Here is a 27,209-nt window from a genome sequence, read left to right on the forward strand (position 1 = left end):
TGAACGTCTTTAATACCATCATACTGTACATACTAACTTATAGTTGGAAAGCAAACTTACAAGGTAAACTAATACAAGTCCTGTCCTAAATAACCAAAGTATGGGAGGGTGGTTAATTAATCCTTTATTGTGTTATTTACTATCGTATCTTATTTTTGATATCATGAGCAAGTCCTGGGTTGCAAAGCTACCGTTAATTCACCAAAGTTACTGGAATTTTCAGTAATTTTGGTAATTAAAATGTAATCTTTGGTAACTTATTACTCGAATAACTTAAAAAATATATATTCATATATGTATACATTTTTTATATCTGTGTCCATATTGTCCATGACTTTCTAGTGTATAGACCATATCGTTCAAGAGGAAATAGCCTAATCAATGAAAAAAGCATCTAATCAAGAATGGCATTATTTTAATCTAACTCTGAAACTTTTCCAACTATTGACTTTTTTCACAACTGCTACCAGTTTGGTGCCAAAACAGTTACAACAAAGACATAAAAGTGTGTAAAAAAATATAAAGGTGTTTTATGCTGAAACCCTCATATTAAACATGAGCATTTGGTATTCACTAAGTTGATGGTTTATATTTGGATAATATTTTACAGGTTTTTCATTCAATTTCTTATTTTAAAATCTTATGTGATTATTTGATACATTTTACATGTGATAAGGCCACATAGATGGCCATATATAATTACAGACACTTGTGATAAACTAAAGTACCCAAACTGACCTGTAGATGTCATCTGATAAAATACACAAAAAGCTACCAAAAACCTGGTAGTTTACTGGTAAACTTTGAAAGTTTCCAGTATTATACAGTACTGTGCAAACCTTTTAGGCAGGTGTGAAAAAATTCTGTAAAGTAAGAATGCTTTCAAAAATAGACATGTTAATAGGTTATATTTATCAATTAACAAAAATGCAAAGTGAGTGACCAGAAGAAAAATCTACATCAAATCAATATTTGGTGTGACCACCCTTTGCCTTAAATACAGTCTCAATTATTCTAGGTACATTTGCACACAGTTTGTAGGAGCTCAGCAGGTAGTTGGCCCAAACATCTTGGAGAACTAACCACAGTTCTTCTGTGGATTTAGGCAGCCTCAGGTGCTTCTCTCTCTTCATGTTATCCCAGACAGACTCGATGGTGTTGAGATCAGGGCTCTGTGGAGGCCATACCATAATTTCCATGACTCCTTGTTCTTCTTTACATTGAAGATACTTCTTAATGACTTTCACAGTATGTTTGGGGTCGTTATCATGCTGTAGAATACATTTGGGGCCAATCAGATGCCTCCCTGATGGTATTGCATGATAGATACAGTAAGTATCTGCATGTACTTCTCAGCATTGAGGAGACCATTAATTCTGACCCAATCCCCAACTCCATTTGCAGAAATGCAGCCCCAAACCTCCACCATGCTTCACTGTTGCCTGCAGACACACATTCGTGAACCGCTCTCAGCACTTTGGTGAACAAACTGCCTTCTGCTACAGCCAAATATTTCACATTTTGACTCATCAGTCCAGAGCACCTGCTGCCATTTTGTACCCCAGTTCCTGTGTTTTCGTGCATAGTTGAGACGCTTGACCTTGTTTCCACGTCGGAGGTATGGCTTTTATTTTTTTATTTATTTTAGCCCCTTTTTCTCCCCAATTTCATGGTATCCAATTGTTAGTAGCTACTATCTTATCTCATCAACTCCCGTACGGGCTCGACGAAGGTTGAAAGTCACGCGTCCTCCGATACACAACCCAACCAAGCCGCACTGCTTCTTAACACAGCGCGCATCCAACCCGGAAGCCAGCCGCACCAATGTGTCGGAGGAAACACTGTGCACCTGGCGACCTTGGTTAGCGTGCACTGCGCCCAGCCCGCCACAGGAGTCGCTGGTGCGCGATGAGACAAGGACATCCCTACCGGCCAAACCCTCCCTATCCCGGACGACGCTACGCCAATTGTGCGTTGCCCCTCGGACCTCCCGGTTGCGACAGAGCCTGGGCGCGAACCCAGAGTCTCTGGTGACACCCGGGAGGCCTGGGGGTATGGCTTTTTGGCCTCAAGTCTTCCAGGAAGGGCACTTCTGAGCATACATCTACGGACAGTAGATGGGTGTACCAGTGTCCCTCTGTTTTCTGCCAATTCTGATTGTGAAGGGAAGTAAGCATGATGTGTCTTTCATCTGCTGCAGTAAGTTTCCTTGGCCGACCACTGAATCTACGGTCCTCAACGTTGTCCGTTTCTTTGTGCTTCTTCAAAAAACATCTGGAAACCCCTGTCTGCCTTGATATTTCTGCCTGGGAGAGACCTTGTTGATGCAGTATAACTACCTTGTGTCTTGTTGCTGGGCTCAGTCTTGCCATGGTGTATGACTTTTGACAGTAAACTGTCTTCAGCAACCTCACCGTGTTAGCTTACCTGCCTAAAACGTTTGCACAGTACTGCACCCTCCCTTTGCAACCCTAAGCGAACCACATTACTTTTCAAGAATCCTGAGGCGCTCATTTTATTTACGTACAGTCCCATGGAGATTCTGATCAAATCTTGTAGAATGTCCATTTGACACCCTAGAGTTGCTCAGCAACATTGAAGAACAGACAAGCATTAGAAAATGAACACACACAATAAACTCTGCATGAGAGGAGAAACAAAAGTTTACCACATCATAATACATAGTAATAATAAATAATAAATACATCCATCTGAAAGATTAAGACACCATTGGGCAGCCCAAGGCAGAGAGAGAGAGGGAGAGAGAGAGAGAGAGAGAGAGAGAGAGAGAGAGAGAGAGAGAGAGAGAGAGAGAGAGAGAGAGAGAGAGAGAGAGACTGACAGGAAGTACTAGTCCTTACATGGGTGTTACGGCCTCACCATCTCACCACCTGGCTGCTGTAGTCCTCTGTGGTGGCTACACCTCCCACCTCCTCCCCTTCCACCCCCTCTATCTCCCTCTCCTCCTCCTCCCTCCTGGCTTTGGAGATGGAGGCTGTGTGCTGGTGTAGCCGCTGCCTCTCCTCCTGCCTCTCCTGCCTCTCCTCCTGCCTCTCCTGCCTCCTCCTCAGCCTCTGCTCCTGGTGCTGTGTCTGGCGGCTGTACTGGTACCTCCGGAGGAACAGCTCCTTGGCGTACTCGTACAGCTCCACGTCCAGGGCGTTGAGCCCCTCGATGCGCCGCCGCAGAACCCCCTCCCCCACCCCCACGCTGGCCGCCCGCGTACTGTTGATCTGCGTGAAAGCCTGGATGAAGCGCAGGCCGAACGTCCGCTCAAACAGGTACTGCGTCTTGCGCTGGAACTCGGTCAGGCCGTAGAAGGCCATGTTGCGGAGGTTGTTCTTGGCACTGGCTAGTAGGACGCGGCCGCGCTCCCGTTCGGCGCCGGCGGTGAAGGTGGAGACGTTGTAGCAGCCCACCAGGCTGAGGTCGGCCAGCATGCGGACCTGCCGGTTGTTGGCCAGGTTGGAAGGGCAGTCCATGAAGTTGGTCAGCGTGACCCCGGTCCAGTCGTCACCACTGTAGCAGGCGGGCAGTTCGTCCTGGGTGGGAGAGCGGCCGTCACACATGTGCAGGGCGGTCTTCCAGGTGGCGCCACGCTGCACGTGCTTCCACTCGCTCAGGTATCGGGAGACAGGGTCCCTTAGCATGGTGATGTAGTAGAAGTTCCTGCAGCAGCAAAGACAGAAACAGACATTAGTTTCAATACTTGCTTCCTTTCCATGTCTCCTGTCCTTATCTTTTTTCCTCTGTGCTCTCCAATCTGTAATGACAGAACTGGGAAGTGGGAGAAGTGGGAGAGTTAGAGAGAGTGAGACTGGCACACGTCTTTCACTTTCTCTCCCTCTAGCTAACACTCACTGATGAGCTAGAGGGTGGCAATGAGCTATAATTATTTGACCATGTGAGAGAGAAAAAAAGGTGGAAATGGGGCGATGAAAAGAGTGAAGAAAATATGATATTTCTCACATTTAAAAATAGCCAGCACTAGATGACGCTCTCTCTAAACAGTGATCCTCATGAGCTGAGAGCACAGTGGGCACAGTGGGCTCTCTCTAAACAGTGATCCTAATGAGCTGAGAGCACAGTGGGCTTTCTCATTTTTAATACGGAATAAGAGATATTTCTCATCTTATTGCTAGGCCTCCCTAGCTCCTGAATATGCATGCCTTGGTACCTTCCTTTCACTACATAACAAATAGCTACATTTAAGAAACTGTTTTCATTGCGTTTTCTACTGTACTTTTTCGGGAAGATTATCAATTTATCGAACATCCAATCCCTAGAGGATTTCTCATAAATCAAAAAAGGGGATATAGGCTAAAGGTGAGCGTGTAGTCAGAAAGATCCCATTCTATGTATATAGAATCACTTCTTCTAACACAGATCAACTCGCATTGCAGTATTTTCTACATTCGTTTTCTACATAGTCAAATAAAGTAAGGGAACCGTTTTGGGCACTGGAAAAAAATAGTAGCACCCCCCTTGACAGGTAGTGACGGGAGTTTGAGAATTGAAAGCTGCAGCTCCATGGAGTCAGACTATGTCAAACATAGAGCGCTGCTTGTTTCCACTTTGAGATCCCTAACGGCGAGCTGCTAGAGGTTTATGAGGAGCGGGTAGGAAAAGAGTAGACTGTCAGAGGAGACGGAGCTTCACGAAGCATTCACTTGTACATTCTGAATCAGATGGGAACACTTGACGAAGAAGGAACAGACACTTTATAAGATAGATGCCATAGTCAACACTCAATTGCTTACATTTTGCCAGATCAGAAACTGAATTGCTTGAACAGGATTTTCTCAACGGTGAGCAATGGCGTTGAGTAGTCAGAGTATGTCTGATGTTGTCTCTATTCTGATGAACAAATATTGATTTCTACCAAACCTCTTAGGGGTAATTGAGAAAAGTGAAATGTCAGTCTGCACCACTGAAGTGGTAATAATGGCTCTGTGACTGTCATTTAAAGAACCATCTGACTGTTGACCTTTTGGTGCAGGGGACACACACACACCACCCTCAAAGGTAATTAGGAGATTATTTGTCAGGTGGCAGACTACCATCGACCGAGATTTTAATGTGTCAGCAGAAATAGATTCTAACAAAGTTTTCTCTCATGATACACACATGCGAGCGTGCGCGCACACGCACACACAGAGACTCACACACATGCACACACACATGCACACACACACGCACACACAGAGACTCACACACATGCACACACACATGCACACACACGCTCCAAGCCGTAATGGATATCCGACCACGGCACAGGCTGTAAATGTATTAAACTGGCAGCTTTGATACACTGAGAGTGTGGGGAGAGTTGGACACACACACCCAGAGCTGTACAGAGAGACGGACACACACACCCAGAGCTGTACAGAGAGACGGACACACTCCCACAGCTGTACAGAGAGATGGACACACACTCCCAGAGCTGTACAGAGAGACGGACACACTCCCACAGCTGTACAGAGAGATGGACACACACTCCCAGAGCTGTACAGAGAGATGGACACACACTCCCAGAGCTGTACAGAGAGATGGACACACACTCCCACAGCTGTACAGAGAGATGGACACACACTCCCACAACTGTACAGAGAGATGGACACACACTCCCAGAGCTGTACAGAGAGATGGACACACTCCCACAGCTGTACAGAGAGATGGACACACTCCCACAGCTGTACAGAGAGATGGACACACTCCCACAGCTGTACAGAGAGATGGACACACACTCCCAGAGCTGTACAGAGAGATGGACACACACTCCCAGAGCTGTACAGAGAGATGGACACACACTCCCAGAGCTGTACAGAGAGATGGACACACTCCCACAGCTGCTGCCTACACAGTGTTTCAGGGAAGAGGGCATTTTAGACCTCCAGTACCTACAGATGTAGGACCTTTATTTGATCACCCTTTTGTTGCTGAGCATTTTCCTTCACCGCAGGAATGATATGCATAAATTCACTGAAAACACACAGTTCTATTAAGAGTATATTACTTTTCATGTTACTACATTTTGACCAGCTAATAGCCTAACCACTGTTCAAGTGACATTATTGACTAAATGTTCAAATCCTGTTGCTGCAGGATTATTTTGCTGTGACAATATTATTTATTTTACGAGGCAAGTCAGTTAAGAACAAATTCTTATTTACAATGACGGCCTAGGAACAGTGGGTTAACTGCCTTGTTCAGGGACAGAGTTTTAACTTGTCAGCTCGGGGATTCAATCTAGGAACCTTTCGTTTACTGGCTCAGCGCTCTAACCATCAGGCTACCTGGTTAGAGGCCCAATTATGATCCTACATCTGGGCCGCTAACCACAGGACAGGCCCATCAATACGTCTCCACACAATCCAGACATTCTAGCTCCATCCTCCTATTCTTCTATAGTGACCTATTGACATGAATGGGCGAATGTCAAAGCACTCCGATTACTCGTCTGCGTGTGTGTGTGTGTGTGTGTGTGTGTGTGTGTGTGTGTGTGTGTGTGTGTGTGTGTGTGTGTGTGTGTGTGTGTGTGTGTGTGTGTGTGTGTGTGTGTGTGTGTGTTCGAGCGACAGAGTGGTTGGGAAGGTCAGGGCATCAATCAACAGTTAATAGAGTCCGTCATCAAACAATGGAGTGTTCAGCTTTATCTTACTGTGCAAAACAACAGTGCACACGCACATTGTTTCAACATGCACACGTTTGGCATGTAATTGACCTGGGACAACATCATATTCTGTAACAGGATGGATGTTGACTTACAGACTGGCTACACTCCATGCATTTACATATATACTGAACCAAAATATAAATGCAACATGTAAAGTGTTGGTTCCATGCTTCATGAGCTGAAATAAAAGATCTCAGACATTTTCTATACACACAAAAAGCTTATTTCTCTCACATTTTGTGCACAAATTTGTTTACATCCCGGTTAGTAAGCATTTCTCCTTTGCCAAGCTAATCCATCGACCTGACAGGTGTGTCATATCAATAAGCTGATTAAACAGCATGATCATTACACAGGTGTACCTTGTGCTGGGGACAATAAAAGGCCACTCTAAAAATGTGCAGTTTTGTCACACAACACAATGCCACAAATGTCTCAAGTTTTGCAGGAGTGTGCAATTGGCATGCTGACTGCAGGAATGTCCACCAGAGCTGTTGTCAGAGAATTGAATGTTAATTTCTCTACCATAAGCCATCTCCAATGTCGTTTTAGAGAATTTGGCAGTACATCCAACCAGCTTCACAACCGCAGACCACGGGTAACCACGCCAGCCCAGGACCTCCACATCCGGCTTCTTCACCTGTGGGATCATCTGAGACCAGCCCCCCGGACAGCTGATAAAACAAAGCCCTTCTGATTGGCTGGGCCTGGCTCCCCAGTGGGTGGTCATGTGAAATCCACAGATGAGTGCCTAATGAATTTATTTCAATTGACTGATTTCCTTATATGAACTGTAAATTGTTGCATGTTGCATTTATATTTTTGGATCATTATACTAGTTTTATTTCTACAGCACAGAAAGAACTCCAGTCACTTGAAGCTGACCAGAGCCTGAGGGCTTGTTTTACTGTGTTAGTGCCAGTCATCTATAAAATGGGATGAAATCTAAATAAAACAACATGTGAAACTGTACTCCAAACTATTTAACGCCAAATCGTATATACTCTGTGTGCTTATACATATATTACAATCCCTTATAAATGACACTCAAACAATGCTTAGGGTCCATCAAATTTTTCATCATTTCATAATTGATATAAATTATTTTTTTATCACAGAATATCTGGTGGGTTTATGTCAAATGTTTTTTATATTTTTGTATGTAAATGTACATAACGTGTAATATCGGGATGCAAACTCAAAATGTAATACACTTCAGCTCTATGGTACATGTGTCTTCTATTTTTGAAGCCCATAACCATGTGTGTATAATTTAGTTTCAAAGAAGATTTGTTTAAGACTACCAAGAAACACTCTGTGTGGGACCATTGTTCAGCCCACTGCAGTAAAAGGTTAAATGCTGCAGGTAGATGGACAGATCTAGCTTACCATCCTCAAACTGGTACTTTAACCCTGACCTTAGATGACCGTCTACACTACAACTCCCTCCCACTGTTTCAACAACTGTAGCGGGATGCTACTCCTCTAATGAATATGTGTGAATTCTACTGGGTTTCCATAATGGAATGAGATTCTATTAGCGTGGCTGGAGGACTGATCCTGTCTGATGACTTCATTGAGAAACAAACTACTATTCGCATAGAGCTCAATCAGAGAGGTGCAGGTAAATACACTTGATTGATTGATTGATTGATTGATTGATTGATTGATTGATTGATTGATTGATTGATTGATTGATTGAAATTAGCCCAGCTCCTCTCTGTGTTGCTCTCACAAAATCCCTGTGTAACTTCAATTCAAGTTGTGTTACAACAAGGAATATGAACATTTACTGTAAGAAGCCGAAATAACTTAATATTCATAACCACGAAGTCACTAATATTTATTGAGATAAAATAGCAAACCAAGCAATATAGGGAAAGTAAGTAAATGAGCAATAACGTAATTCACTACTACATAATCATTTTCATTCAGAACACACCTCATCATCTTCTGGCATGGTCAATGCAATGGTTGTGGCTAAAATGACACCCTATTCCATGTAGTGCACTTATTTGACAAAAGTAGTGAATTGTTATAGGAAATAGGGTGCCATTTCAGATGCATCTGACCCAGTGGCAGAGAGGCCTCTATCCACCCTAATAAGATGAGTGCCTCTCAATCATTCATAACTGACCATTTCAACAGTGCATAGAAACACTCTGGACAAGCAATCAATACTGCCCTGCCACGACTCCCAGTGTCTGTCTGATGGATGGTTGAATAAAGATAATTGGTCAAAGATTTTTTTTTTTTTACTAAATGGGCGAAGTTGGCTTATGGCATTTAACACGGCTGGAGTTGTATCCACTGGACTTCAGTAAGCTATACAGTGTCTGCTGACCTTTTAGACATAGTTCTCTGGTTTAGAAATGTCTGAGGGGAACAGAGGGTGTTATGGGTACTTGGACCCGTGGTAGTCGGGAAGATACTTGGACACAAACTCATATAATAAAAATAATAAAACTCTAAGAAAACAGTATGCTGCTATAACAGACAAAGCACTCAATGACTAACTTAAATGAATGGACGGGACACTTAAAACAGGAGCAATAGGATTTGAAACACCTTGTATTGCCATAGACCTAGAATTCTATTTCTATGTCTATGCCCCTCTTATGGCCTGATCTCCAAGTCTCCTTCATCTGCAGTGCAGACAGCCTCTCATTGATTTCCCGGAGTGTGTGGGGCGAACTTGACGCTATTGCTGTCTCCCCCTTGCCTCCCCTCACCTTCCCCTCGCTTGCTTAGGCTTTAAAGGAACTCACGCCGTAGAGGAAATGTGGAACATGGGATCAATATTAGCCAAGACAATTCTCATTCATTACTATTAAGGACACACACTGGCTTGATGAGGGGGAATTGAGTCACCTCCTGGAAAATGGCTCAAATCAAATACACTTTTATTTGTCACATGCTTCAAAAACAACAGGTGTAGACTGACAGTGAAATACTTACTTACGGGCCCTTCCCAACAAAGGAGAGATCATTTTTAACAATAAAAAGAACATCAAGAGGAATAAATACACAATGTTGATACACAGGGGAAATTGAGGTAGATATGTACATATAGGTAGGGGTAAAGTGACTAGACAACAGGATTGATAGTAGCAGCAGTGTATGTAATGAGTCAAAAGAGGTGGTTCAAAAAGGAACAATGTAGATAGTGCGGGTAGCTATTTGGGTAACTATTTAACGGTCTTATGGCTTGGGGTTCGAAGCTATTCAGGGTCCTGCTGGTCCTGCCAGACTTCATGCACAGTCTATGACTTGGGTGGCTGGAGTCTTTGACAATGTTTAGGGCCTTTCTCTGGCACCACCTGGCATAGAGGTCCTGGATGGCAGGGAGCTCGGCCCAGTATGCACTTCCCTCTGTAGTGCTTTGTGGTCCGATGCCAAGCAGTTGCCATACCAAGCGGTGATGCAGTTAGCCTGGAGCTAGCCTGGAGCTAGGCCCATCTCTGGGCTAGCCGAAGAAATCCATCAGATAATTCCCGGGCTTCAATACCTCTTTTGCCAATTAGCCTGGATCCTTTGCTGCCGACACGGAGCCCCGCCGATCCATCTCGACTGGTCTACTGACGTAACCGTCCCAGGGGGTTTCTGTCCCGAAGCAAGCACCAGTCAGCCTGGAGCTAGCCTCAAGCTAGGCCCATCTCCCGACTTAGCCGAAGAAATCCATCAGATAATTCCTGGGCTTCACTCACTGGATCCTATGATCACTCGGCTACACATGCCTCTCCCTAATGTCAATATGCCTTGTCTATTGCTGTTTTGGTTAGTAATTTTTGTCTATTTCACTGTAGAGCCTCCAGCCCTGCTCAATATGCCTTAGCTAGCCCTTATGTTCCACCCCCCACACATGCAGTGACCGCACCTGGCTTAAATGGTGCCTCTAGAAACTAAACCTCTCTCATCGTCACTCAATGCCTAGGTTTACCTCACTGTACACACATCCTACCATACCCTTGTCTGTACATTCTATTCTTCCGCACCCAGAAACCTGCTCCTTTTACTCTCTGTTCCGAACGTACTAGACGACCAGTTCTTTAAGCCTTAAGCCGTACTCTTATCCTGCTCCTCTGTTCCTCTGGTGATGTAGAGGTTAACCCAGGCCCTGCAGCCCCCAGCATTACTCCCATTCCCCAGGTGCTCTCATTTGTTGACTTCTGTAACTGTAAAAGCATTGGTTTCATGCATGTTAACATTAGAGGCCTCCTCCCTAAGTTTGTTTAATTCACTGCTTTTGCACACTCTGCCAAAAAGGAAGGCAACCAAAAATCCTGAAAATTTCCGTCCAGTTCTCTGCTGCCAATAATTGGAACGAATTGCAGAAATCTCTGAAGCTGGAGTTTTATATCTCCCTCACTAAATTTAAGCTGCTAGGGAGTCCTCAATGTAGGTCTCCATAGCCTTGGTCTCCGGAACTGAAAGAGAGTACAGTCGTCCCCGGGGCAGAGTGGTGCATGGAAAAAGATCATTCCCATAGTCAAATGGTTGGTGCAGTGGCAGCGAAGCGGCCCGGGCCTTACTGAACACCTCCTGGAGGTCCTGGTACTCCACGGGAATGGAGGAGAGGTCCGGGGCAACTTCTGAGGCCCCAGGAAGACGTCCCGGGGCAGGCTGCGCTGACTTCAGAGGGGCTGTACCCCAGAACCTGAGACCATCCTACCCAACTCATGCCTGGCGACAGCACCCAGCTGGGGAATAGCGAAGCAGGTTTGGGAGGCACAGCGTTCCCAGCCAAACCGGATGTTCGTTCCTGACGCAGTCTGCTCGACGGTCCTGGAGTGGGCCCACTCCTCCAGGCTTGCCTGCCACCTGGGCTCCCAGCGGACCCTGGCTTATTGTGCAACAATGCTTTTGGTGGCCTACCATGGTTCCTGACGTCTCCGCATTCGTCGCCGCTTGCATGGTCTATGCACTGAATAAGACTCATCGGCAAGCTCTGGCTGGTCTCCTCCAACCTCTGCCTGTCCCTCACCGTCCCTGGTTCCACTTCTCCCTAGACTTTGTCATGGGTCTCCCCCTGTCTGATGGCAACACCGCCATCCTGACCCTTGTGGATCGGTTTTCCAAAGCCGCATACTTCATTCTTCTCCCCAAGCTACCCTCTGCCAAGGAGACGGCCCAGCTCATGGTGCAGCATGTCAGCATGTCCGGATCCATAGACTGCACATTGACATGGTCTCCGACCTGGGTCCTCAATTCTCGTCCCGGATCTGGAAGGCATTCTGCACCTTCATTGGGTCGTCGGCCAGCCTGTCCTCCGGGTTCCACCCCCAGTCCAAAGGCCCGTCGATGTGAGCCAACCAAGACCTAGAGACAAGTCTGCGCTGCCTGGTCTCCGCCAACCCCACCACCTGGAGCCAGCAGCTTGTGTGGGTCGAATACGCCCACAACACCTTTCCCTGCTCTGCCATGGGTCTATCACCTTTTTGAGAGTTCCCTGGGGTATCAGCCCGCTCTTCCCTGAGCAGGAAGAAGAGGTCGTCATACCTTCTGCCCAGATGTTTGTCTGCCGCTATCGTCGTACCTGGAGGAGAGCCTGGTCGGCCCTTCTCAAGACCACCTCCAGGTATCGACGACAAGCGGATTGCCACCAGACCCCGGCTCCTGTACCCTTCGCATACATCCCACATTTCATGTGTCCACCTTTCATGTGTCCTTTCACCTTTCATGTGTCCAGAGTTAAACCCATGTCTCACAGCCCTTTGTCTCCTGTTTCCGCCAGGTGGCGCTTCTAGAGAGTGAGAGGGGGGGGGGGGGGTACTGTCACACCCTGATCTGTTCCACCTGTCTTTATGCTTGTCTCTCCCTCCAGGTGTCACCCATCTTCCCCATTATCCCCTGTGTATTTATACCTGTGTTCTTTGTCTGTTACCAGTTTCTTTTGTTCGTGAAACGTACCAGCGTTTGTTCCCCTGCTCCTGCCTGTTTCTTGCTCCTGTTTTCTAATTCTTCCCGGGTTTTCACCTTTCTAATTGATTCATTAATGTATACATGACTGTCTCTGAAATATGTTGATGTAAAAAAAATGCGCTCAAAATTTAACAGGGCAATAGATGAGTTTATCTGTCTGGATGAGGTGCCATTCTGTGGCATTGGCTAATATGCCTTATTTTTTGCTGTGGTATCGTTTTGGAATTGTTTTTGTATTGAGTGTCGTGATGGTATTGAGTATTGTGATACTAAATCTGGTATTGAAGTCAAAATGCTGGTATCGTGACAATACTAGTTGTCACGTTCACTGGAATAATTATCGGACCAAACTGCAGCACGATATGGTTTCCACATAATATTTATTTGAAAACGCACAAAACAACAACGAAAGAACGAAACAAACAACAAACCGTGACTACAGAGGTGGTACGTGCACTAACTCAAAACAATATCCCATAAAACCCAGGTGGAAACAATGATATGATCCCCAATGAGAGACAACAATAGCCAGCTGTCTCTAATTGGGAATCATACCAAACACCTGCATAGAAAAACTAAACTAGAACCCCACATAGAAAATAATAACTAGAATACCCCCCAGTCACGCCCTGACCTACTATACCATTGAAAAACAAAGGCTCTCTATGGTCAGGGCGTCTGGTCTGGTCGGATGTTGAGCAGAACACACTTGCACAACGTCTCTCTCATCTCACTCTCTCCCAACTTTGTCATTGCCTCCCTGACAGTCTCTGGCTCTTCCCTCTGCTCAGCCGCCAGCTCCATGTGTCCCACCCCCAAATATAAACTTGGGGTTGTCCTTAGGCGTTCTGTAGCCGCGAACCCTTTCGTCGTCGCTGTCCTCCATATTCTCCTTCTGTCTGTCGCCAAGGAAGGGTTTCGCATCTCCCCATCACTTCTTCCCATGTCCAGAAATCCTTCCCTCTTTGGGCACGCTGCTTGGTCCTGATTTGATGGGATATTTTGTCACGTTCGCTGGAATAATTATCGGACCAAACTGCAGCGCGATATGGTTTTCATGTAATATTTATTTAAAAACGCACAAAACAACAAAGAAAGAACGAAACAAACAACAAACCGTGACTACAGAGGTGCTACGTGCACTAACTGGTAAAACTGGTAAAACAATATCCCATAAAACACAGGTGGAAAAAAATGCTACTTAAATATGATCGGGACAGTAGAGGGTAGTAAGTTTTAAGTTCCTCGACGTACACATCACAGACAAACTGAACTGGTCCACCCACACAGACAGCGTCGTGAAGATGGCGCAGCAGCGCCTCTTCAACCTCAGAAGGCTGAAAAAATGTGGCTTGTCACCAAATGCACTCACAAACTTTTACAGATGCACAATCGAGAGCATCCTGTCAGGCTGTATCACCGCCTGGTACGGCAACTGCTCCGCCCTCAACCGTAAGGCTCTCCAGAGGGTAGTGAGGTCTGCACAACGCATCACCGGGGGCAAACTACCTGCCCTCCAGGACACCTACACCACCCGATGTCACAGGAAGGCCATAAAGATCATCAAGGACAACAACCACCCTAGCCATTGCCTGTTCACCCCGCTATCATCCAGAAGGCGAGGTCAGTACAGGTGCATCAAAGTTTTGACCGAGAGACTGAAAAACAGCTTCTATCTTAAGGCCATCAGACTGTTAAACAGCCACCACTAACATTGAGTGGCTGCTGCCAACATACTGACTCAACTCCAGCCACTTTAATAATGGAAAAATGTATATTAAAAAAATGTATCACTAGCCATTTTAAACAATGCTACTTAATATAATGTTTACATACCCTACAATACTCATTTCATATGTATATACTGTACTCTATACCATCTACTGCATCTTGCCATCTTTATGTAATACATGTATCACTAGCCACTTTAAACAATGCCACCTTTATATGTTTACATACCCTACATTACTCATCTCATATGTATATACTGTACTCTATACCATCTACTGCATCTTGCCATCTTTATGTAATACATGTATCACTAGCCACTTTAAACAATGCCACCTTTATATGTTTACATACCCTACATTACTCATCTCATACTGTACACGATACCATCTACTGCATCTTGCCTATGCCGTTCTGTACCATCACTCATTCATATATTTTTATGTACATATTCTTTATCCCTTTACACTTGTGTGTATAAGGTAGTTGTTGTGAAATTGTTAGGTTGGATTACTCGTTGGTTATTACTGCATTGTCGGAACTAGAAGCACAATCATTTCGCTACACTCGCATTAACATCTGCTAACCATGTGTATGTGACAAATAAAATTTTATTTGATCCCAAATTAGAGACAACAATAGCCAGCTGCCTCAAATTGGGAATCATACGAAACACCAACATATAAAAACTAAACTAGAACCCCACATAGAAAATAATAACTAGAATACCCCCCAGTCACGCCCTGACCTACTATACCATAGAAAAGGCTCTCTATGGTCAGGGCGTGACACTAGTTCAGTGTTGCTTGCCTCAAAGCGAACATAGAAGGCATTTAGCTCATCTGGTATGGGGGGAGAGCGGGGGAGAGCCTTGTATGAGTTTAGGTGTGTGGAGTAAAGGTGATGTTGAGTTTTGTTGCATTTAGTTGTACAGGTGATATGCTGGTAAAAATGCAGTAAAACTAATTTCCGTTTCCCTGCTTTAAAATCACCAGCCATGAGAAGCACCGCAGTATGTACTGTCTGTACATGTTCCTGTTTGCTTATGGCCCTATACAGCTCATTGAGTGCAGTCTTAGTGCCAGCATCGGATTGTGGTGGAAAATAGATATATAAAAATATAGATGAAAACTCTTGGTAAATAGTCTGCAGATTATCATGAGGTATTCTAACTCAGGCAAACAAAAACTTGAGACTTCCTTAACATTAAAGATCAGCACCAGCTGTTGTTACCGAAGAGACATTTTGTCTACCTGAGGCTGCCGACCGGTCTTGACGATGCATGGAAAAACCAGCGAGATGTACAGTGCATTCGGAATGTATTCAGACCCCTTGACTTTTTCCACATTTTGTTACGTTACAGCCTTATTCTAAAATGTATTAAATAGTTCCCCCCCCCCTCATTAATGTACACACAATACCCCATAATGACAAAGCAAAAACAAGTTCTTAGACATTTTTGCAAATGTATAAAAAAAACGGAAATATGACATTTAAATTTGTATTAGGAAAGGAAAGGGAAAGGGGGATACCTAGCCAGTTGTACAACTGACTGTATTCAACTGAATGTGTCTTCCGCATTTAAGCCCTGTGAATCAGAGAGGTGTGGACCCTTTACTCAGTACTTTGTTGAAGCACCTTTGGCAGTGATTACAGCCTCGAGTCTTCTTGGGTATGATGCTACATGCTTGGCACACCTGTATCTGGGGAGATTCTTCCATTCTTCTCTGCAGATCCTCTCAAGCTCTGTCAGGTTGGATGGGGAGCGTTGCTGCACAGATATTTTCAGGTCTCTCCAGAGATGTTCGATTGGGTTCAAGTCCGGGCTCTGGCTGGGCCACTCAAGGACATTCAGAGACTTGTCCCAACTAGTCTCCCAGTCCCTGCCACTGAAAACAATCCCCACAGCATGATGCTGCCACCACCATGCTTCACCGAAGGGATGGTACCAGGTTTCCTCCAGATGTGACACTTGACACTCAGGCCAAAGAGTTCTATCTTGGTGTCATCAGTCCAGAGAATCTTGTTTATCGTGGTCTGAGAGTGCTTTAGATGCCTTTTGTCAAACTCCATTCCTCAGCCTTTTACTGAGGAATGGCTTCCGCTTGGCCACTCAACCATAAAGGCCTGTAATATTTTATGGAGAAACATAGAATATTACAGTTCTTCAGTTTGTTCTCTAGTGATTGTATGTTCGCCAACAGAACAGAGGGTAGAGGCGGTTTATTTGCTCATCAGCATAACCTTGTCAGGATGGCGGCTCTTCTGCCTTTCCTGGGCTGACGCTTCCTCTTTTCGAGTCCCGGGGATTAGCGCCTGGTCTGGAGTAAGCAGCAAGTCCAGAGCTGTCGAATCATTGAAGTATAAATTGTCATCCAAATCAAGGTTAGTGGTCGCTGTTCTGTCCGGAAGCTGTTTTTGTTCATAGGAAATTATGGCGAACACGTTATGTACAAAGAAGTTACGATCAGCGTAACAATACCCTCAAAAAGCAGAATTGGTCCGGGGCCCGTAAAATGGCTGCTATCCACTGCAGCACCATCTCTTACTCTTCTGCTGTGTTGACTGTTTTAAGTCTGTGCACGAAGTCCCCCCATAGGAAGTTTGGCCAAACTGAGACTACTGTCTGTGATTCCAATCCAATGAGGTGAATAAGTCCATCAGACATTTCAATAAATCACGGTTGCCTGACCTGGTACTTGTGTACTAGCGTTCCTACCCTACCCTTACTTCCGCCATATTGTGTGATACTGGTAGATAAGAGGTTTGAAAGTTGTGGATGTTTCCACTTCACACTGAGGCTAGGGTGTTGATGATTCTTGGGGAGTGTACCACACAACCAGTGCAAATCCAATTCAAAGGTGTCACTAACACCACACTGAGGCAACATTCACCCACATAGGCTACACGAGGCATACCATTTTCTATCATACTCTTTCATCTTCTCAATAACCCAATCGGTTGTCCTATTCCCAAACTTAACACCCTCAAACACTTTCCGACACCCCTTTCTGGTGTGTGAATTAGCTTCCCTGCAGGAGACACAGAGGGTGTGAGTTTGTGACCTCCTGCTCCCCAGCCCCCCTGCAGGAGGTGGAATGTCCTGCTGGGAATGGAGGTTGTGTCCTTGAACCGTGCAGTGTTGTGTTTGTATCAAGCACGTTGTGATTGGTAGAGGCAGTAGGCCAACGGTGTTAGACAAGAAATAGAAAGATAGTGAGAGATGCAATTTTTAAAAATATATATTATTTAACTAGGCAAATCAGTTAAGAAAATAATGCTTATTTACAATGACAGCATTCCCTAGCTAAAGCTGGGCCAATTGTGCACCTCCCTAAGGGACTCCCAGTCATGGCTAGATATGATGCAGCCTGGATTTGAACCAGGGACTGCTGTGATGTCTCTAGCACTGAGATGCAGTGCCTTAGACCACTGCGCCACTCGGGAGCCCAAAATAAAGACATATCAGAGCTAACCACTAACTAAATGATCACTAACCGGCAATTAAACATTCACCATAAACCATAAACCATTAACCAACCAATCACTGGCAATGTTACTATACTTAGTGGCAGATTCATTCAATACTTACTGTAGGGGCCTGAAAGATTATCAAAACAGGGAACTGAACATAACAAATCACATCACCTAAACATTTCTTTCCGAATATTAGAATGTCAGTATGGGAGTTATATTAGTGTGGGAAACGATCAGAAGGGAGTTGGATCATCAGTGTGTCCATTGAGCCAGAGCCACGTGGAGCTGTGTGACTACTGCCAACAGCCAGACTGTGGGAGATATCCTACCCAGTCTGGTCTAGAGATCTACTTAATGAATCCTCAGAGAGAGAGAGAGAGAGAGAGAGAGAGAGAGAGAGAGAGAGAGAGAGAGAGAGAGAGAGAGAGAGAGAGAGAGAGGAAGTACTCGTCCTTACATGGGTGTTACGGCCTCACCATCTCACCACCTGGCTGCTGTAGAGGTTTTTAGAATAATGATTTTGATTTGATTTAATTTGAGAAGAAGAGGCAGAGAGAGAGAGAGGGACAGAGACACAACGACAAAACAAAGATCTGGAGCTCTGCATTATAAACCCTCGCTGCACCACATGGTCTCAGAAAAATACAAACAGAGGGTGAGAGGGAGAAGTGACAAAAAAGAGGCAGGGAATGATATGGTAAGATAAAAAGAGCATAGATACTACATATACAAAGCCCCTTCTTAGAGACTGCAGGGAGGACAACTCCACATGAGTTGAAAGACCTGCGAGAGCTGTCTGTAGAGTAAGCTCAGATCCTAGAAATAGATTGAAACTAATTCCAGTTCCATGGGTCAGACTGACCTCTTGTCCATTCACACTCTTAGCACTGTCCCCGGCCCGTACAGCCAAGTGTGGGAGTGGACAGACCCATTCACTCTAGTGTGTGATTGATTTTGTTAAATGACTGATTGCTGCTCAAGCCAGTTCCAGGATATTAAGGTGTTGTTGGGGTAATTAACTTGTAATGACTAGCGCTGAGATCATCATGGTCAGGTAAAAAAAAAATGGAACTAGTCCCAATTATGACCACTGAGCTCACTAAGTCCTCACTGAGAACGTTTGGTACAGAGCATCAAGTAACGTCAGAGCTCACACTGGGCAGAATGGGACTGTTACTGTACCTCTCTCAGTGTGTGAGTCCCAAATCTCATCCTATTCCCTAAAGATCACTAGTTTTAACCAGAGCACTATGGGCCCTGGTCAAAAGTGGTGCACTATATAGGGATTAGAGATACATTTGGGACAGAACCACTGTTTCTCTTCCTGGATGTATATGACTGTCACCATGTATTCGGGACCAATCAGATCACTTCTGCACTCTCTCCTGTTCAACGGCGTCTGTTCAACGGCGTCTGTTCGACGGCGTGTATAGTCTCTCTCTGCAGATGATGCGTGAATGCTGATGCAACACTCATTTAAAGCAGGGAAAGATGCTACGCGCTAGCCAAGCATGAACAGCTGTGTGTGAAATCCTTTTTTCCTTTAGAGATGCTGTGATTACTTAACACCACTTGTTTGGCTGATGATGTTGGATTAAATAGAGTTGTGCATATTAATTGAGCAATTAGTTGATGTGACTGAACAGATCACTTCCTCTACTGGAGTTCTCTGCCAGTTGTTACACGAGGTGATAATAGAATATCTTCCTACAGTGCTCGCACGTGCACACACACACAGGCACATACCCACACATGCCCATATGCCAACACACACACACACACACAGTACAACGTGCAGTCCATTCCAAGATCACGGGAGAATAGGCAGAGAAGGAATGTTACTCGATACGGCACAGATCCATTTCAGATTGAGTAGACAAAAAGAGAGAGGGGGGCTAACTGTGGTTCTCTGATGGTCTCAGATCTGGGATGCTATTTTGGGGGCTACAGGAAAGCCCTAGGGATACTGGTGTAGAGACAGTGGAATAAAATGAGAGATTTACTGGGTAGATCTTGGGTTGAGAGAGAGAGAGAGAGAGAGAGAGAGAGAGAGAGAGAGAGAGAGAGAGAGGGGAGTGGGAGAAGGAGGGTGAGGGTGAGAGGGCGGGGGAGAGGGACGGTGGGTGGGGGGGGGGGACCAAAGAATAATGGACTCTCCAGTGAGTTACTTGGACCACAATGTATTTCAGCCTTCACTTTCCCCCCAGCACAGAGCAGCGCATCTTTCTCAATTGACAGAAACCTGCTTTTGTTGCAAAGATTTGGACATTTCCTAAAGATAAACTATACAAGTCAGGAGCACAGCAGCCTGTCAGGATTGTAGTTAGCATGTCACCCTTCTCTTTAACTGTTACGGCTTTCTAGGTGGGAAGGAGAGTCGGACCAAAATGCGGCGTGTAGATTGAGATCCATGTTTAATAAACAAACGTAAAACACGTATCAATTACAAACACTACAAAACAAAGAACGTAACGAAAACCGAAACAGCCTATACTGGTGTGAATAAACACAGAACAAGGACATCAGGACACTAAGGACAATCACCCACGAAACACTCAAAGAATATGGCTGCCTAAATATGGTTCCCAATCAGAGACAACGATAAACACCTGCCTCTGATTGAGAACCACTTCAGACAGCCATAGACTTAACTAGAACACCCCACTAAGCTACAATCCCAATACAAACACACCACATACAAAAACCCATGCCACACCCTGGCCTGACCAAATAAATGAAGACAAACACAAAATACTTCGACCAGGGCGTGACATTAACACAGTTATCAGAAAGACCATGTACTGCTTATGGAACCACATACAGTAATACATGGAACCACAGCAATGGCCTACAGACACAGATGGCCAAACAGGTAATGATGCAATCACATGTCACTCATGAGCATGTCCTGATTGTTTCTCAGAAAATAACTTGGCATGGCGACATGAAAACAGTCAATGTCACTATTTCAAATGACCTTATATTAGAGAAATTCAGAGTCAAACAAAAGTATTTTGAAATTCTTTGACACAGCCAACGACTACTCTAATACTCAAACCTGGAGTGTTAGTATTTACAGTGGCTTTGAGGTATTAGTCATGAATTGATCTTGACATGTTAATCTTAGCAGTTGTTTTCTTCTAAATAAGTCACTTCCAATCCTCTGGGTTGTCTTGGGTGAGCTACACGCAGCACTCGCCTCACACACACACACACACACACACAGCTGTTACTGTAATACCACTCACACAGAGTCTCTGTCGTGAAACCTGTGTACTCAAAACACTTCTCGATAAGACAGAAAAGGAGAGGGGAAAGGCACAAGTAGAAAGAGGCTTGTATCCGGGGCTTTAGTGACGTGCTATACATGCACGTGAAGAGCCACAAGTTTGTGTATAAATCGGGATCTGCTCCTTAATCTGCCTCCAGATGATAAAACAATGTAATCTCTCATCTCCCGTAAAGGAGTGTGGAGATTACTACTATCCTCTGAATGCCTCTGCAGAATACACGATATTACGTTACAATGGAACATGTTACGTTCTGATTAGGGACTGATACATTTTTGGAATATGATCCAAACCAACGACACATTCGTTTTTTTGAGAGACTTCCCAGGCAATTGCTGGGAGAAGGTGTTGCTGACACAATACTTTATTAAGGCATATGATCAATTGACCAACTTCTATGGGAAATAATAACTGAATGGACCTTTGGTCTAGTTCAGGGTTTCCCAAACTCGGTCCTGGGGCCCCCCCTGGGTGCAGATTTAGGTTTTTGCTCCAGCACTACACAGCTGATTCAAATAACCAACTCTTCATCAAGCTTTGACTATTTGAATCAGCTGTGTCGTGCTAGAGCAAAACCCCAAACGTACACCCCTGGGAGGCCTCAGGACTGAGTTTGGGAAGCCCTGGTCCAGTTAATTCCAGGTCTATAGAAACTGCACCGAGGGAACACACTAATGACAGAATTACCTTATACCAACTTGGCTAATTAAGGTCGGAAATCATACCTCTCTCTCTCTCCTGCCTTCTGTGAAGAAGAAAAGGGGAAATGAGAGTCAGAACCGGGATGCTGTGTCTAATGATGTGTGAAGAGCATGCTCCGAGCTCTGTGTGCATGTGTGTGTGCGTGCGTGTGGTTGATCTACACAGAGTGTCTGGAACACACACACACCTCGGAGTGTGAGACATCTGCTGTACATGAATACACCTGGGCTACACCTTCACTGATAATCACCTTCTGATCATATATTATCCGTTTTATTTCATTTTATTGACATGTTCTTATTCATTTTGGTCCTATCTGATGTGACGTCCTTGTTATATGTGTGTGTGAAATGGGTTGTGACAGTCATGTGAAATTCACTGTAAATACAGTTATAAATTCAATCTACCCTCTGAACTGACTGTGAGAGGAGCTTACATAAAACAGCCATCTCTTCAGATGGGAATCTTGAGCTGAGGGATTTAACGGATGAGAAATTGACTTAAGTGCAGGACAAGATTAATGTCAGAAATTTGCCACCAGATGGGTTTTTTCTGTGCTTTGGGTCCCAGTGCCAGTGAAACGTGGAGGAGGAAGACAACGCTGAATCATCTGTGTACTGGATTTTGTGCACAAAACCCATACTATTAGACTACTAGACTGCAGTGGGTCCTGGGTAGGATTTTTATCTCTCCTCCTATAAAACAAAGCAAAATGTTAATAACATATTTTTGTCTATTCTGTCTATTCTAGTAGTGGTGTCTCTTTGTGGAAGAAACACATTAGCCAATGTTCACAGGCTCTGAGTAAAAGCCCTGTCCGTCAGCCTCAGGGTTTGACTTTCATTTTCAATGAATTGAAGAAAAAAAAACTGTCAAAGATAATGGTCAGTTTTCCAGTTCATTGCCGGTGATTCAATGCCATTCGAATTTGATTGTTCTGAGATGGAATTGACCCCAGAACAGGTAATTATGTTATCTTTCTACTTGGGTGAGACAGTGAGGTTTGCCTCCTCTCTCTCTCTCTCTCTCTCTCGCTCTCTCTCTTTCCTACCATTGCAGCTGACCGTGCAAGAGCAGAAGTGACAAATGAGGCAGGTTCTAAGGTTGGAGCAGTGTGTTGCTGTTGTGAGGAGCACGCCATGCTGGACTCTGTGGCACGGTGCTCTTATTAGTAATTGGCAGTAACCTAACATGACTCACTGATGGGGTTGGTGAAGTGAAGGTAAATTATGTGGAAAGGAGGGAGGGAGGGAGGGAGGGAGGGAGGGAGGGAGGGAGGGAGGGAGGGAGGGAGGGAGGGAGGGAGGGAGGGAGGGAGGGAGGGAGGGAGGGAGGGAGGGAGGGAGGGAGGGAGGGAGGGAGGGAGGGAGGGAGGGAGGGAGGGAGGGATTTTAGCCTTAGTGCAGAGCCTAATCCTGATCATGTTGGTTAGGAACAGGTGATACATCCACATTCACCCACGGTGGGCATTCCAATGAAAGTAGTCTGATGTGACAGGATCTGCTGGGATGGATGTGACCTTTCATGCGTTAGCCTGACTGAAGCGTCCCATGCTCTGGAGCTGCATGGGGACTGCCTGGAAATGCCAACGCTGTCAGAGCTCTGGCACCAGCCCTGACACAGCCTCGACCAGGGGAGACCAGATGATGGGTGTCTGTGAGTTGACCAGAGGGCAACAATAGACAGATGGCAGCTTTGGCTCCACTAAAGACCAACATGTCCACATAGATGCTCCATACTAGCCTATAGGCACGGAGACTCTCAGAGTGACAACCTCTCAATTTCCAATGTCATGGCCCAGTGCAGTTAAAAACATGTTTTTCATGTGTTTTATATATTTTCCCACTATGAGTTTGGAATAATACTGTAAAATTGTGAAAATGATGATAGTGCCCTTTATAGTAAGAGCTGAAAAGGCCGGCTGAAATTTCAGTCTGTTTTGGTGGGATGGAATTTTGGCTTGCCTGGCTTGCCTAGACCAATAAGAAAGAAAGTTCCAAACCTCTCTGCCAATAACAGCTTGTTTTCAGTTTCCCCCTCCCCACTCAGATGACGCCCAGACAGTCTTAGCAAATATCTTTGTTGAGAAATTGCTCTTTGCTGACAAGCTATTTTTGTTTATATTTTACCATTTATATTTTTTTCTCAAATGAAGGTAATGAATTGCTACCCAGAAATGAGTTGATATTGAGATTAAAATGACTGCATTGGAACTTTAACAAACCAGTGCCATGGTTCTGGTCTGACCGTTTGACCCGTTTCATTTCCATGCTTATTCTTCTTATACAAATAGATCATATTTCTGGAATACTTACCTGCGTTGTACCAGATTTACTGTTTCAGGTTTTACTATCTCAGTCTATATGGTCTTTTATAACACCCTCATAATCATTGATTATCTTTGAACTCTTGATACCAATAAAAACCATGGGGATAATCTACAGTACTCTACTTGTATTATCCCTATGGTTACAGTACATCCTAAATCTACAGTAAGAAGTACGGGATCAGGACCAACAAGAGGACATATGCACCAACCAAAATACAAGAAGATTAAATGATTGTAATGTCAAGCAGAACCCAAAAAGTAAAAAGGGAACAAGTTTTTTTATTTTTATGTTTTAACTAGAAGTGTTTCAGCCTTTCTACCCCAGAATGGAATAACCCTGACATAGATGCAGTTTATAAGGTGTTTATAATGTGTTTATAGCCATGTATAAATGCGTCATGTACAGTAAGTGGCCCTCTGTGAGGATAACTATTGCCTGTTAAAGCCTTCAGAAAAGTGCAAATTCATTTTCAACGGGAACATGAGTGCAAGGGGGGAACATGTTCACATCTTTAGTCAAGCTCCTTGCCTTCTATGCTTTTAATCAAGCTTTTAGCTCTATTCAAAAGAGAGGCTAATCATAGTATTTTAATACAAACCATAACGATTTTAATCAGTGTTCATGCCGAGTTGGAAGAAAAGTCTGCCCACTGCAACCCCTGAGAGTCAGGGTTTTCCACCCTTTGCATGGTATTGTTCCTGTATGGATATGTAGTATAGGCTACATTATTCTTTCAAACCTATCTGATCACTGAATTGAAGTCTGTCAATGTACACTTGCACCTCACACTGTTTCTCCTGGCCACAAACAGTTTAGGGTCTACTGATTAGGTACAGGAGCAAGAATCAAATTGACCCCCTTACCGTCCGTTCCTCTGAGCATCCTTCTTGCTTTTCTTGTTCATCACTGCAGGCACGCAGTTAGTGAGCTCGGTCCAGTCCGCATGGAGACCACAACTCCAGCCTGTAGAGAACCTGGAGAAAAGCCAGGACTCCGCTTTGCCCGGGCGGTGACAGGTACATTTCTTCTGTCCGGGCATACAATCACAGGGCTGTTCGAGGTGAATGTTTCGGACAAGGTGTCGTCCGAAAGTAGTCCCACCGGTTTTCTGGATGTGGAGGAACACTATAACGTCATCTCCTTTGATGTTGAAATCCACGTGTCGCTCAAGGTCTCCGTCAGTAAAATTGAATTTAGACAGAATTTTCGAGGAACCCTCCTCGTCCAGCCCATCTTGGTACGCGTAAATTTCGTCCCCTGAGTGATATTGTCGGAAAATTCCACTCAACTTGTCCCCAGTTAGAAAGCGACAAGAGTTACTGCCGGCTGAACAAATGTACTGATAGCCTATCATCAAGAAGACTACGGCCAGTATCGGAATCAAAATGAGTTTGTTGGATTTATCCTCCATTGTGCGTGGTGAAATAGTCATGCCATTGATTAAAGCGGTAACATAAAGTCTCCAGCCAAACCAAATGCTCCTACTCCTCGTGCAACCTGCTTCATCGTAGCCTAGATGGTCACAGTTGTCAAACTTGATGTCTCCTTTGGAGCGATGCACATCTCTCTAGACAGGCAGCCTATTTATTTCCAGCAGAAAAATGTAATAATAAACTGTTCCCAACGCTGTGCCAATGTATCGTATTCTATTGTCAGAAGCAAGGGAGACATTTGTGAAATTGGAAAAGGAGACATAGCCTATCCGGGGTAGTCTATCTCACGAGCGCGCAGCTGATTCAGCATCTTCTTCTTCGACAACCGCTCTGTCCGGAGGCGGCGACTGCAAGCTCGCATAAATACATCACGCTGTCATTAGTAGCATAACCACCAGGCGCACACGCACGACCCATGCATCTCTCTATAGCCTAACCAGTCCACTTTTCATTTGAAACCTTTGCGTCACCGCGACAATGTTTTTAAATAATAATTGTGTGTCGCTTAAGGTCGGCTCTTCAAGTCAGCATCTCAACAACAATTGTTATTCTGTGCGCAAGGCAATACATTGAAAGCGGAGGATAGAGAACCCTCTGCATATGAACCAATTATTTATTAGCACTTGCTGCAAAATCAACCAATCCATGAACATAGCCTACGTGAAATACCCATTGGCCACCATACCAATGTTCGCAGTAAAACATTGGTTTTTAAGCCAATCCAAACAGGGGATACTTGATTATGTCTACAGACCTACACCGGCCATCCCCATTAATGGAAATCAAATTCCTTCGCGGGCAGCTTGCAAAGGAGTTTCTGATGTCAAACTTCTGGTTCATCAAATTTCCAATAGTAACTGCATTACTTTTATACAAATGTCGTATGTCTTCTTGGTTTTAAAGTGAGCCCTGTGCTGACCTGAACGGTCTATACTCGGCTATAGCGTTTCAGAACCTTGGACAGGTCCAATAGCGACAGATAGTACCTCGATTATAGGAAAGCAAAGCAAACCACCTTTGTAACCAGTACATTAGTATGTGTATGTGTGGCAAATCAAATCAAATGTTATTGGTCACAAACACATATTTAGCAGATGTTATTGCAGGTGTAGCAAATTGCTTGTGTTCCTAGCTCCAACAGTGTAGTAATATCTAACAATTCACAACAATATACACAAATCTAAAGTAAAAGAATGGAGTTAAGAAATATATAAATATTAGGATGAGCAATGTTGTGTGGCATTGACTAGAATACAGTAGAATAGAATACAGTATATACATATGAAATGAGTAAAGCAGCAAGTAAACATTATTAACGTGACTAGTGTTCCATTATTAAAGTCACTGGTGATTCCATATCTATGTACATAGGGCAGCAGCCTCTAAGGTGCAGGGTTGAGTAACCGGGTGGTACCGGCTAGTGATGGCTACTTAACAGTATGATGGCCTTGAGATAGAAGCTGTTTTTCAGTCTCTCGGTCCCAGCTGTGATGCACCTGTACTGACCCCGCCTTCTGGATGGTAGTGGGTCTAAGGGTCTAAGGTGTCAGTTAAGGTAGAGGTAATACGATCCTTAACTAGCCTCTCAAAGCACTTCATGATGACAGAAGTGAGTGCTACGGGGCGATAGCCATTTAGTTCAGTTACCTTT

At 44.6% G+C, this 27,209-nt stretch overlaps 1 protein-coding gene across 1 annotated transcript; it reads right to left on the reverse strand.

Annotated features, from left to right (window-relative positions):
* Positions 1-25,837, reverse strand: LOC135542619 (heparan-sulfate 6-O-sulfotransferase 3-B-like). The gene is made up of 2 exons (XM_064969725.1): positions 24,989-25,837; positions 1-3,669 (listed from the first exon to the last, which is right to left on the reverse strand). Exons 1-2 carry the CDS (start codon positions 25,555-25,557, stop codon positions 2,877-2,879), a joined length of 1,362 nt encoding a protein of 453 aa, XP_064825797.1. The 5' UTR covers positions 25,558-25,837; the 3' UTR covers positions 1-2,876.
* Between the last annotated feature and the right edge of the window lie 1,372 nt (positions 25,838-27,209).

Source organism: Oncorhynchus masou, chromosome 6 (genome assembly GCF_036934945.1).
Source record: "Oncorhynchus masou masou isolate Uvic2021 chromosome 6, UVic_Omas_1.1, whole genome shotgun sequence".
Lineage (NCBI taxonomy): Eukaryota > Metazoa > Chordata > Actinopteri > Salmoniformes > Salmonidae > Oncorhynchus > Oncorhynchus masou.